The sequence below is a fragment of the Pimephales promelas genome, chromosome 9 (genome assembly GCF_988280905.1).
Source record: "Pimephales promelas chromosome 9, fPimPro1.hap1.1, whole genome shotgun sequence".
NCBI classification, from domain to species: Eukaryota; Metazoa; Chordata; class Actinopteri; order Cypriniformes; family Leuciscidae; genus Pimephales; species Pimephales promelas.
Window position 1 is genome coordinate 36,813,165 of NC_142777.1, and position 14,855 is coordinate 36,828,019.

The 14,855-nt window shown below is 33.0% G+C and overlaps 1 protein-coding gene across 4 annotated transcripts in view; it reads right to left on the minus strand.

Moving 5' to 3' along the window:
- Positions 1–6,163: 6,163 nt before the first annotated feature.
- The window catches only part of trpc7b (transient receptor potential cation channel, subfamily C, member 7b), a 68,046-nt gene continuing 59,354 nt past the window's right edge, over positions 6,164–14,855 (minus strand). For all 4 annotated transcript variants that reach the window (XM_089135105.1, XM_089135104.1, XM_039654901.2 and 1 more), the window contains 5 exons: positions 10,751–10,946; positions 9,050–9,271; positions 7,712–7,792; positions 7,558–7,633; positions 6,164–7,417 (listed from right to left, as the gene is read on the minus strand). In XM_089135105.1, the coding sequence (XP_088991231.1) occupies positions 7,275–7,417; positions 7,558–7,633; positions 7,712–7,792; positions 9,050–9,271; positions 10,751–10,946 (718 nt within the window). In that variant the 3' untranslated portion in view covers positions 6,164–7,274. The remainder of the gene's footprint in view (positions 7,418–7,557; positions 7,634–7,711; positions 7,793–9,049; positions 9,272–10,750; positions 10,947–14,855) is intronic.

The window sequence follows — 14,855 nt, forward strand, 5'->3', positions numbered from 1 at the left end:
TCAGCAAGCGCCCAGACGAGTCTCCATGGAGATAAAAAAGCTGCAAATTTGATTTTTTACATCTGACACAGGAGTGATTCGCAGAAGGCAATTAATAACAAAAAATAAGCTCACCTGAGAAGTACACAAAAAAATAGCGAATGATGTTAAGCTCTTGATAAATTGAAGGATTCAAAGCCAACACGAAATCAAAGCTGACTGAGCGTGCGTAAACGATGACAGCTTTTAAATTAGTTTCTTTCAGCACTTCCCAAAGACTTCTGAAAGACAGATACACTGTCCTCATGTGAATGAAAGTGATGAAGAACAGAAGGTGTGTTTATGAGGCAACAGCGATATGGAAGTGAGGAACAACACCTCACACAGCAGACAAGCTCAATATATACTGGCTTTTTATGAGACGTTTGACCCCATCGTCCCGTCCGCTCACGGCTTTTTATGGGCTTTTCGGGCTAGACAGATGTGCCGTGTCTCGCTTCAGTGCATTTAACCATGAGAAAACAACACAATACAGATAAAATAACTGATACAATGTTCCCCAAAATTTTCAGCATTTGATCTGCTATATCCTTTGCACAATACACAAGGGTTTTGTCTTTTTCAATCGTTTAAAAATAGCAACAAATGCACAGCCGTATTTAAATGCATGAGCATAACTAATGAACTTATAGTGAAAAATACTTCTTCAGTCTTAGTTATACAATGGTCTGTCTGAATACTCGATTCTAATTGGCTGAAAAGTGAGCATTAAAGGCAATTTCGGAGAGGCTAGCAATAGCAAATTAGCTTTGAAAATTAGCAAAATCTGCGTTAATCTGTCTAAAAGCACACAACATTACAATAATAGTGGACGTACACAACTTGCAGAGCTCTTACGTATCACCTGACTGCTGCAGATTCATCTCAGCGTTGATTATGTTGACAGAGAAATGAAGACGTTAACAGCTAAAACGTCTAAATATTTAGCCCACTTCTATTATTGATCGCTAATGTGAAGCGAGTTTTGACCAAAATAACAAAAAGATTACCCTATAATCCATGGCTATAGCTGTGCATTCAATGATTTTAATGCACGACATGGTTATTTTGCTACCATTGATCATTTAAAGATGTCATTGATGTTTGCAGCGTGGAATTTGACTGGAAGGGTTAAATGGCGCTTACTTTCTTGTTAAATTTAGCATTCAAATCAGATAAATCAGATAGAGATCAAGTAGAATGGTAAGATTACACACTGAAAAAAATAATATGCTTTATCTAATCAATAAAATTTTGGCAACATACAGTATTACAAGCAATATTATTAATTAAATTGTACAAATTAGAATTAATTAGAATGTTAATTTGATTAACTATTACTCAATTCTATTTTTTTTTTCAATTTAATAAATAATATTGCTTGTAATCTGTTGCCACAATTTTATTGATTAGATAAAGCATATTCATTTTTACAGTGCAGTTATTTGATTGAATCATTACATTTATTTGAAAGAATTGGTCTATCGAGAGAATGACCTGATTCTGTGCAGCGACTCTCTTAGCAATGAAGCTCCCAGCAAACACAGAACGTTCCCCTAACGTTCCCGAATGGTCCCATGAGGTTATTTTTTTGGGAACCAAACAAGAACGCTATAGGAACGTTCCATGTAGGTTACTTTTAGGTTCCATTTTTATGGAGAACATTCCGGGAACGTTCCCCTAACCATACACTCTAAAAAATGCTGGGTTGTTTCAACCCAATTTTGGGTCAAATATGGAGATACCCAGCCATTGGGTTAATTTTTTTAATTACATTTTTAACCCAACATTTGGGTTTGTCCATATTTTACCCAAAATTGGGTTGAAACAACCCAGCATTTTTTAGAGTGTAAGGGAAAGTTCTAGGAACGTTCTGGGAACCAAAAACTAACGTTCCCGGAACGTCCCAGAACCTAAATTTGTTTGGGCTGTGAGTTTAATTACTTAAAAAACAGCACCGCTATAACCTTCTTTGCTGAGTTAATTATAGCAAAGTTAATTTATTAACTGTAAAGTGTTACCAAAAATGATGCTATTTTAATGTACCGTCCCATCACCAGTGGAGTATACTAACAGTGTGCAGTAGTATTAGTCAGAGTAACTCCTTTCTTGAATAATAAAAAAAAAAAAAACTTGATATATAAATAAAATGATACCCTCATACACTCCAGAGACTCGTATATCTTTTATGAGTATATCTTTGGAAATGCTTTCACGAGCCCTTTGGCAGTCAATGGACAGTTGCCAGGCAATTTCCGAATGTTAAATTGAGTGGAACGAAGCATTGTTGAATCATTTTAAAATCAAGAGACTCTTTCAGAGAGCGCGTGTGTCCCGTATCAGCAGATGTTCTGTCTAGCTCTAGTGACTGTCATTGAGGGTTCACAGCACACATGGTGTGCGAACGCAGCGACGACCGCAGAGGACGGTGATATCACGTATTTCCCTGAGGGAAGAACCAGCGCTTTAAGATCAGTGTTAAAGTTACAGATAAAATGATCCATTTTCACATCGTCAGGGAGCAAATGCCACAATGACGTCATCAGATAGCAAATGCCATAATGACATCATTGAACATGACATCAGTTTGAGTCAACAGGAGATTTTTTTTAATTTTTCATAAGGCAAAAATCGATTTTAGGTTTGAACTTTTTCACTATTCATTAAATTATCAATAGATCAAATCTGTAATTGATTAAACAATCCAACATTTTAAAGCTGGAATCATTTCAAATTGGTTTCTTGAACATGACAATGAGTTGACTGTACTAAAATGGCCGCCACAGTCACCAGATCTCAACGCAATAGAGCATCTTTGGGATGTGCATACCACAAATCTCAATCAACTGCAAGATGCGATCCTGTCAATATGGGCCAACATTTCTAAAGGATGCTTTCAGCAATGCAACGTAGAATTAAAGCAGTTCTGAAGGCGATAGGGGCTCAAACACAGTATTAGTGTGCTGTTCCTAATAATCCTTTAGGTGAGTATATATATATATATATACACAAATAAAAGGTACATGAGTAATATGAATACAGGTATTTTTCCAATTCATTAGTCACGGCTCAATCGGAGGGAAAGCCATGAAACAGGTCATGAATAAGCAGCAGACAGTCACATGATGATCTGAATCACAGTCAGACACACTGCCCGCTCACATTGAAGTGCCACATCATGTCAGACAAACAACACAATGGCTTGATTTCCTGTAGATGCCATGGTTACCGTCGCCTAGAGACTCTTCGCTTGTTATTCTGTCATTTCTAAAGCCAGCCGTGTCATTATCTTCTGACAGTGATGAAACACCACGGCTTCTTGAACACCCTCTTCACGTATAGCAAACATTATAGAATGACCCGTTATATGTTGGGGCGGTGACACTAATGGAATGTGGATGTTACCGTGGAGACGAGCACGACCTCATCCCTTACTTCCCGGATCATGTCAGAAGGGGACATTATATAATAATAATAACCACAGACCCCTGAAGCTCATTTGTGTCATATTGCCGTTTGTGTAATATTCACGTTTCATTTGTGTAATATTCACAATATCATGTCGTATCCTCCAGAGGAAAACTATAGTTGTGTTTAGTGCTTGTGTAATCAAGTTTCGACTCAGATTCTGATTCATCATTTACAGCTTCGAGCTCTGAATGTGATGATGAGCAACAGGGGAAATTTCATGTTTCAATTTTGCTGCCATTCATCTTCTATTTTCAGCGCGTGTGCCGATAATATTCACAGAGAGAATTCAGTTGAAAAGTTACTATATTAAAAAGGTCATTTCCAAGCAGAGCCCATTTTAGTAATAATAAATAGTGTCCTTTTCATTTTACTTTGTACAGGTGTTATAAAATGTATATGCATATGCAAAAAGGGGGCATTACTGTTTTTAGGACCATTGTTTCCTGCATTATGATATTATTTAAGCACATTTTCATTCAACTAACCCTAACTTTTCAGTTTTCAGTAAGTCAGAATCAATTAAAAGCAGTTCAAGAAATACTTTAATGCTCTATAAATATTTTACAATAAAATTAGTTTTATTATTTATAAAGTTTAATATTATTGTATTATTTATTAATTTAAAATTAATTATTTTCCTCTATATATATATATATATATATATATATATATATACACACACTCACACATACATATCATTTTACATGTTTTCTTTATATTTGTGCTTTATATATGTTTTTTTCCCCATTTTATTATATTATTTATATAGTTTATTATTATTATATTATTTATTAATTTAAAATTAATTATTTTCATATATATATATATACACACTCACACATACATATCATTTTCCATAATGTTTTCTTTATATTTGTGCTTTATATATGTCTTTTCCCCATTTTATTATATTATTTATAAAGTTTATTATTATTGTATTATTTATTCATTTAAAATTAATTATTTTCATATATATATATATACACTCACACATATCATTTTCCATAATATTTTCTTTATATTTGTGCTTTATTTATGTCTTTTTCCCATTTTGACATTTGTCTTCTTAAAGTTCCCATTCAACAGGGTGCCAAATAATCTTTTTGGCTAGAATTAAGTTTTAAAGCTACAATATTTTTTAATTCTCAGCACATGTATGAAAAATGTCAAATGAAATAAATATACGCAGTCAAACTAAGACCATTTAAAACTTTTAATTTTACTTATAAATAGCACAGTATTTTTCACAACATATTCAGTCATGTGTTTCCTTGTACAAGTGAAAAATACACTGTGCATTTAATTAATTTACTATTAGTGAAACAAAAAATAATACATTCAGATAAATCTAAACTCTTACTGTACAACTATTAAAGGTGTTCATCATGTAAACGCTCTCTTTATCCGAATCCGACCTTAGTCAGTGTGAGCAAGAGCTTTATACAGGCAAAGTCTTCAGTACAGGCCTACAAATACTGTAACGTGTGTGTGTGTGTGTGTGTGTGTGTGTGTTAATTAGATGGCCTGCTTGGAGTAAAGAGGAAATGATGTTTATGTACATTCTTAGTGCTACTGCCAATTTTACTCAAACTTAAATGATAAAAACATTTTTATATGAAATCATATCATCATATCATCACAGTGTTTTCATTTACTGTTTTCATTTTCTCGGTATATTTCTCTCCTGTGAGATACGATCTCAGAACAGGAAATGACTCTTAAGGGAGGTGATATCCCAGAATGCACTGCATACCTGCTGTGAGCCTGTTATATTCGTTTGGTCTGCGTTTTTCTCTCCTGTGTGTTTTTCCTCATCTCTTTCTCTCTGTCTTCTGGACGATGTTCAGTATCTGAGTGAATTCACATCAACACCAGCTGTATAGAGTTCAACACCTGCCGTAAAGAGTTCAACAGAAGTCTTTTCCCGTTAACTCACATCCTCCAGAAAGGCTCTGAGATGAATCCCAACAATACAACACTCAGTTCGACTCATGGTGTGATCGACCAGGTTTTACATCCATTATTTACCAACATTAAAAATGTCTGAATGTGATTCACTTGATCAAGTGTAAAAAAAAAAAAAAAAACTTTTTTTAAATAGCAAATAAAAGGAGTTAATTTTACAAGAAAATACTATGTCAGTCATTCTACTTCAGTTCAATGTGTTACTCGTGAAATTTCCTAGCGATTTCTGAGTGAACGTTGTTTCTGTTTCAGTGCATATGAGCCTCAAATATTTTCACTAATATTTGCTTTCATTTATTTTAAAGTCACAGTGTGTTTGAATTGGGTGTTTTTATAAGATCATTTATCATCAATAATATTTGTAGCGACTAGATTCCTGTATAGCCCAATATATATAAAACATATTTAGACAGGTTTGTGCAAGTTGCTAAGAAATTGTTCTCAGACATAATTACTTTTAATACGTTTTGCATTTGGATACCTATTTAGATCTTATCAATAACTACTTTTTTTTTTTTTTACATGTTGCTTTTAAGTGTCAGTTTTTTGCTTTTATTATCACAGTCAAACCTATAAAATCTTTTGTTAACCCAAACTACACATAAGAGCTTTATCAGTCACATGAAAGTAATCAAAATAAGTAATAATATATATATATATATATATATATATATATATATATATATATATATATATATTAATATTAATATGATATAATAATAATTCAGTGCGGTCAGAAACAAGAGTGAATCCAGCGACTTATTCTGCTTATTTCACTGTAAAAAAAAATATTTTCAAGATTTGTTATCACAACATATTTTCTTTTGTCAAATCAACTTTATAATAATTTATTTAGTTGAGATAACTTATTATTTTGAGTTTCTGATGATTAAATTAATCTCCTTCATTGTATTAACTCACTTTTTCCAGTTTAATCAACTTAAAAATTTTAAGGCAACCCAGGTTACTTACTTTTTTAAGTTAAACCAACAATATTTTTTACAGTGTAGTAATCACAACATTTTTTTCTTTTGTCAAATCAACTTAAATAATTTATTTAGTTCAGATAACATATAATTTTGAGTTTCTGATGATTAAATCATTCTCCTTTATTAACTCACTTTTTTCAGTTCAATCAACTTAAAATTTTAAGGCAACCAGGTTACTTATTTTTTTAAGTTAAACCAACAATATTTTTTACAGTGTAATAACACGCCGCTGTGCCTTCTGTGTGTATGTGTGTGTGTGTGTGTGTGTGTGTGTCGCTGCTCGCATCAAGCGCTGTTAGAATTAAATGAATCGATTCAGCATTTCGACGGCATCTGTGAAGATGTGTTAAATGTAAAGTTTGACATTTTGAAATTTTGGAATTTTGGAATTCTGAAATTCTGAATTTTTTTAATTTTTAAATTTTGAAAAATTTTGATATTTTGAAAACATTAGAAAATTGTTGATATTTTGAAAACATTTGAAATTTTGAAATTGTGAAATTATTAAATTTTGAAATTTTGAAATTTTTAAAGTGATCTAAAAAATAATCAACATCATCAAAACACATAATTGTTTTACACTGGATCTACAGTTTGAGCATTTTAAAGCGTTCAAACATCCGTCTATAAGCTGTGTTGCTTGTGAAGTGTGTTTCTGTACGTTAAGTGACACCTGATTTGATATTCTGAGACTGATGATGAATGACATTCAGACATTTTTAAGTGTTTCAAGTGTCCAGAGTCTTTTCCTAAACTACTTACGTGACTTTTTGTCACATAAACCGCCTCTCTCTCTCTCTCTCTCTCTCTCCATCTGTCTGTGTGTCTGTCTCAGGGTTGTTTCTTGGCGTTCCTGCCGAACTTGTCACTGAGTTGTTGAATGAGGTCAGCCAGTTCTCCAGTGGTCTGAGATTTCTCTTCCAGAAGCTCGTAGCGCAGACTGGAGATGTCCTGTTTTATTTCCTTCAGTTCACCTGTCACACACACACAGAGAGAGAGATGGTTACTTGTATATACAGTAAGCAGATTTTGACTTTTTCTAAAGAGTACAAGTACAAGTCATCAACAAGAATATACAGAGAATTTGAAATACAGAGAATTTACTGGGTTTTACCTTCATTAACTTCATCATTCTCTCTGTCGACCTGAGCCTTCAGAACATATCGCTTAATCAAACGCTTCATTATCTTCTGTTAGACAGACATGAGGGAGAAGATCAGGATCATAGTGAACTCTCGTCGGTTCCTCGTGTTTGTTGTGTTCCTCACCTGATATCTTGTGGGGTTTTTGATGGGTTTCTTTAAGGTGTTGTCCTCACGGCTCCTGACATTTGCTCGATGACGATCAGCCTGATGAAACACAGATATACTGATACACAGAATACAGCATGTTCAACTGATGGGCATCATTCACAGGTGTATTTCTATCAGCTGTATCCAATCATATTCATAATGCATGATTGCATTTTGCATTGACTGATTCCTTTGTTATGAGAAACATGATTTTTTTGGTGTGCATGAGCACATCCCAAATGAAAGGAGAAAGTATTAAAAAGAGATGAAGTACATCACATTGATAAGGTATTTAATTACTTCAATTTGTAAAATAAAAAAGGATTATCATGTGGTTATGTATGTATGTGTGTGTGTGTGTGGTTGTATATGTATATATATACAATTTTCAGAAGAAATCACTACTATATTATTATAATAATATATGTCACGCTCATAAACATAATAAAATAATTAGATGCACCATATCAATGGTCTTGAACGATCTTTTAGCAGTTTTAGCAGCTTCTAGCACTATAGGAATTACTGTAGAATTTATGTTGTATAGAATTTATTGTCCTAAATATATTTATTTATAACAATAAATTCTATGCAACATAAATTCTATGATATATATAATTTCTAAAATTATTTTCTACAAATTAAAAGTACATTATCTATTTAAATTATTTACTTACATCATATTTATTTTTACATATTTTTTTTACATATTTATTTATTTACATCAATGATATATAATATAATTTTTTATAGGAAAAGTAAATAGAATTGTTTATAATAATGATATATATATATATATATATATATATATATATACACACACACACACATAAAAATATATACAGTATACACACACACACACATCATAATACACATATATATATATATATATATATATCATTATTATAAACAATTGTATTTATAATGTACTTTTTTATAAAAATAAATAATGTTATATATTATAGATATAAATTAAATAAATCAAATAGATAATATGTACTTTTAATTTGTAGAAAATAATTGTAGAAATACATCTTACATTAAATTGTACAGTAAATTTTACAATTATTTCTACAAATTAAATGACTATTTATATATTACATATTTCAATTATGTTATATTTATAATATAGAACATTACACTATATACTTTACCGTATGCATATTCTATACACAATCTAATGTCAGTGTTAATTCTCTCCAGTATTCTACATTAGTTCTACAGACGTCTACAGGTTCTACAAGACCAGGAACATAAATTAAGTTAAAACTAAATGTGTAAGTACCCCGAATTGCATAATTTAGTGTGTGTTACCTTCGGCCGTGAATTGAGCATGCCCATCTCCAGCTCGCTGTTATGCCGATGACCTTTGCCCTTGCACAGGCGTACAAGGCAGGACTTGACTCGGAGGATCAGGTAGTAGAAGGATTTCGGTGTGGGCACAAGGTTATACGGGACAGGCAACGTCCGCCCCTCATCGAAATATGACAACCAGAGTTTAGCACGAGCAAACTTCCACTCCACATCAGCGTCTTCCTGCCGAGAGACAGAGATTCAACACCAACACCAAAACATAAATCATACCAATCATTTAGTGAGGTTTCTGCTTCCATAATCTGAGTTCGGTGTGAAACAGAATATTTAACAAGTAAAACACTTTAATAATTGTGCTGGCTGGCTGTCAACTGATAATAAATACACTCTCAGAAAAAATAGGTCCAAAAGCTGTCACTGGGGCTGTACCTTTTCAAAAGTTACACTTATGTACCTAAAGGGTGCATATTGGTAACTTAATGGTAGATATTAACACCTAAAATGTACATATTAACACCTAAAATGTACATATTAGCACCTAAATGTACATATTAACACTTAAAATGTACATATTAGCACCTAAAATGTACATATTAGCACCTAAAATGTACATATTAGCACCTAAAATGTTAATATTTGGCACTTAAAATGTACATATTAACACTTAAAATGTCCATATTAGCACCTAAAATGTACATATTAACACTTAAAATGTACACATAAGCACCTAAAATGTACATATTGACACTTAAAATGTACATATTAACACTTAAATTGTACACATAAGCACCTAAAATGTACATATTGACACTTAAAATGTACACATTAGCACCTAAATGTACATATTAGCACCTAAAATATACATATTAGCATCTAAATGTACATATTATCATCTACATGTACATATTAGCATCTAAAATGTACATATTAGCACCTAAAATGTACATATTAACACTTAAAATGTACATATTAACACTTAAATTGTACACATAAGCCCCTAAAATGTACATATTGACACTTAAAATGTACATATTAACACTTAAATTGTACACATAAGCCCCTAAAATGTACATATTGACACTTAAAATGTACACATTAGCACCTAAATGTACATATTAGCACCTAAAATGGACAAAAGTTTACCTTTTGAAAAGGTACAGCCCCAGTAAAGTATAATGGATTACATAATCAGATTACAAAAAATCAAACCCCTTTGGCCTAAATTTAGATTAAATTAATATTTACTTTACTTTAATTACTGTAATTAATTACTTTACTTTAATTTACTATAATTTAATTGTACAGTTAAAATGTTACTAATTGATCAACACATTGGCATGTTTACAGTTTTCTGTCACCTTCACATGCAAGCCCACAAATACAATATTTCACCTTTTTTTAGTGTTCAAGTGTTGTAATTTGACTCTCATATGAACTCACAAACCACTGCAGTTTAGTAATGTTTCAACCACTTCATGTCATTCTTTCTTTTCACATTTTATATCAATATGGTAGTTGAGTTAGGTCAAAAAAGTAATCAAAATACCTAGAACGTGTAAATAGATCATTAACTAATTTCCGTCATGTCATTTTTAAAATTGTAATAACGGACTACAATTTTAAGTAATCTACCCAGAACTGATTGTGAGGGACTTTTATTTTGCTTTAAGGAGGCTTGGATGTGTTTTATTCAGCCTTTACCTCTATCTCCTGGTATGAGCTGTTGATCATGGCGATCAGCATGTTGAGGAGAACCACCACCATCGTGACGTTATACACCCCGTACAGCACGTAACCGATGTTCTCGATGAACTTATGATCATACTTCAGAACCACAGAAATCACCTCGGACAGCCCGAATATGGACCAGAACAGAGTCTTGAAGCTCTCCTCAACCCTGTCAACACACAGAGGAACGTCACTGCTCACATCTTAGGAAAATCAACAAGGTTTCTCAGCAAATTTGATTAAAAAAGTATACTTTAGACCAACTAAAAAAAAACAAAAAACACTCATTTTATTTAGTGGTTGAAAAATATTTATTTTCCTAAAGACAAAACCATACAAAGTTCAAATATTTTGGGTAACACTCTACAATAAGGTCCCATTAGTTAATGCATTAACAATCAAATTAACTTTTTTTGAGCCATTTCGTTCATTCAACGAACGAAATGGCTTGGAAAAAGATTCATTCGTTTTGAGTTCGAACTGAAGAGTCACGAATGTGCATCACAGAACAGAGCAAGGCGAGAATTTGTGCTTATAAAACTTAAACTTTATTTATTTTTGAAATGGCCGATCGTTTCGCTATATAAGACCCTTATTCATCGTCTGGTGTCGTTTAAAGCCCTTTGAAGCTGCACTGAAACTGTCTTTTGGACCTTGAACCGTTTGGACCCCATTGAAGTCCATTATATGGAGAAAAATCCTGGAATGTTTCATTTCTTTTTGACTGAAGAAAGAACGACATGGACATCTTGGATGACATGGGGGTGAGTAAATTATCAGCAAAAGTTTCCAGCTCAGTACAGAGACTGGTGAAAGCAGGGACATCAGCTACAATGATGAAATTGACAGTCTATCCAAATTGCGTTGACAATGACAAGAAAGTTAAAATTCTGCATGTATGTTTTATTTTCCTAATTGTAATCTATAATCTTTTCCTTATTCATGATGAGGTGACTGCGGGTCTGATTTTTATCAGGAGTGCAATAACAGTGATTATTCATTTAGCCCGGCTTCAGATGAATTGCTTTACTTGCTTGCTAATTATTAAGGGGCTATCCCCACAAAAACAGCCTTAGCGTTTTCTTTTCAAAACACTATTTTCGCAAATGTTTAAGAAGAGTGATCATTTATAAGAAAGTCAGAATTGAAGGGTATAAATGTGATGTTGGGCTTAAAATTTGTCTTTGTTTATTATTATGATTATGGGTAATTTAATGATAAAAAGGGGGAATTGTTGGGGAAATTTTAATCTCACATGTATTACATATGATCATTGGGTCTTGAGTTTCTATCTGTTTACCTCCTATAGTCTATGTAATAACAGAGGAATGTCTTATTGTTTTGCTATCCGTGAAGGAGGTAATTTGTCTTTCCGTTATCAAGAGTGGAGTGAGGTACCGGAGAACCGGCCGGGTCAGAGGTCATCTTAGACTGGGAGGATAGAGGGGGTTAGCGGTAAATCTAACCTAGCATTTGAATCCATTGCTTGTGGAATTTTACAGGGAGGCTTGGCCTGTAGTAAATAACCTTGGGGAGGGCTATTTAGTCTTCACCCCGGCCTGTGTTCTGGGCGTCACTCTCATCACAGTGTACCAATCTGTGTTAGCGACTGGGCCTATTCTTGCAGGAATAAACTTCTCTTTTCTTTTATTAATTTGACTCTGAAGTGTCTCTTATGCAGCGATATCTGTTTATTGAATTTTTGCCTTAACAAGACCAACTAAAAAAAAAAAAAAAAAAAACACTCATTTTATTTAGTGGTTGAAAAATATTTATTTTCCTGAAGACAAAACCATACAAAGTTCAAATATTTTGGGTAACACTCTACAATAAGGTCCCATTCGTTAAACTTAGTTAATGCATTAACAATCAAATTAACTTTTTTTGAGCCATTTCGTTCATTCAACGAACGAAATGACTTGGAAAAAGATTCATTCATTTTGAGTTCGAACTGGAGAGTCACGAATGTGCATCACAGAACAGAGCAAGGCGAGAATTTGTGCTTATAAAACTTAAACTTTGTTTATTTTTGAAATGAGCGATGGTTTCGCTAGATAAGACCCTTATTCATCGTCTGGTGTCGTTTAAAGCCCTTTGAAGCTGCACTGAAACTCTCGTTTGGACCCCATTGAAGTCTATTATATAGAGAAAATCCTGGAATGTTTCATTTCTTTTCGACTGAAGAAAGAACGTCATGGACATCTTGGATGACATGGGGGTGAGTAAATTATCAGCAAAAGTTTTATTTAAAAGTGAACTACTCCTTCATTGCAATCATTTATGGCATAAAGCGTTCTTTAACATTGAGTCAAGAACCCATAGAGTTCAACATAGAAGCCCATTTCACCTTTTTTTTTTCTAAGAACGATGCACTTTAAATAATTAAAAGTCTATGATTTTATGAAATGGAGATGCGCAGACAGAGAGACTCGTGTTGAGCTCTCTGTAAACCCGAGCAGTTTTGACCTCGCCTGAAACTCTAGAGGAGACTCGTGTGAGATTCAGCAAGATTTGTGCGGTCTTGAAACATTGTTATTCCATCTGCACCTGTTTTTCATGAGCCGAACGACTGCAGAATGAAGACGATGAATCATCCGGTGCTTCAGACTGCAGAACAGACGAGAGCGGGCTCTGTTCAATAATGCATCTGTGTTGTGTTTAAAGCTGAACTCATGGAGTGGACACAGTCATGGTGAACTGCATTTTTACACAGCGTCCGCAATACTGCATTCATGACAATTAAACACCAAATTCTCACTGTAATGCCTTTACTTTTTGTAATTCTCATTAGAAAAGTATACATTACAATAAATCATTCCCATTTAAATGAAATATCATCGTGTTTTTCACATTACAACTATCAAATATAACAAATCTTTTTTCGTGCCATTTGGTTAATTCAACAAACGAAATTACTCACAAAAAAAAAAAAATATTAAAGAACTGCAAAAGTTGGGGTAAATACACTTATACAATTAAGATTAATGCCCCTAAAAATAGGTTTCATTTTCTTTATGCACAATATAAATTGCGTTCACTTTTTCATTATGAGTATACTCAACGTTTTCCCTCTTTTAATTTAAGTCTCTCTGTTCCACACAGTCTCTCATTTATTATTAAAATATCTAAATGTGGTTTAGAGTTTCTATCTCTAGTAATGTATAATTTCAGACAGTAGGTGTATTATAGCCATGAGCGACTGGTTTCATTAACACGTAAATCGTATTATAAAGACAGTATTAAAAAAATAATGCACCTGAGAAGTTCTCCCGTTATGATATCCTACTCTCGCTCTCTTTCTAAATGACATCCCCTTCTCTTTATTGTTCTTGATGACACTTCGTTTCTACTCATCTTTCCTGGTTTCCATCTATTTGTCTGCCTCTGGAGAAAGACTCGCTCGCTCTCCACCCAAACACACCCAATAAATATTAGATGCCATCAAAAATGATGAAATGATCTTGTCTCTTTAATATGAGGCATTTTCCTCTGTGTGATGAGAGATGAAAACTTCAGTGTGTGTGTGTGTGTGTGATATTTCAGCTATTAGTTAAAACTGACCCCTGAATTAAAGGGTTAGTTCACCCCAAAATCATTAACGACTCTCCGTTCATCTTCAGGACACAGTTTAAGATATTTTAGATTTAGTCCGAGAGCTTCATTGGAAATGTGTGTACGGTGTACTGTCCTTGTCCAGAAAGTTAATAAAGACATCATCAAAGTAGTCATGTGACATGAGTGGGTTAGTTACAATGTTTTGAAGCATCGAAAACACATTCTGGTCCAAAAATAAGAAAAAAGCCGACTTTATTCACACTGTAAAAAATATTTTCAAGATTTGTTATCGCAACATATTTTCTTTAGTCAAATCAACTTTATATTAATTTTTTTAGTTGAGATAACTTATTATTTTGAGTTTCTGATGGTTAAATTAATCTCCTTCATTGTATTAACTCACCTTTTCCAGTTCAATGAACTTAAAATTTTAAGGCAACCAGGTTACTTACTTTTTAAGTTAAACCTTCAATATTTTTTTTTACAGTGTACTTTTTTATATTTTCTAAAATTATACATGAAG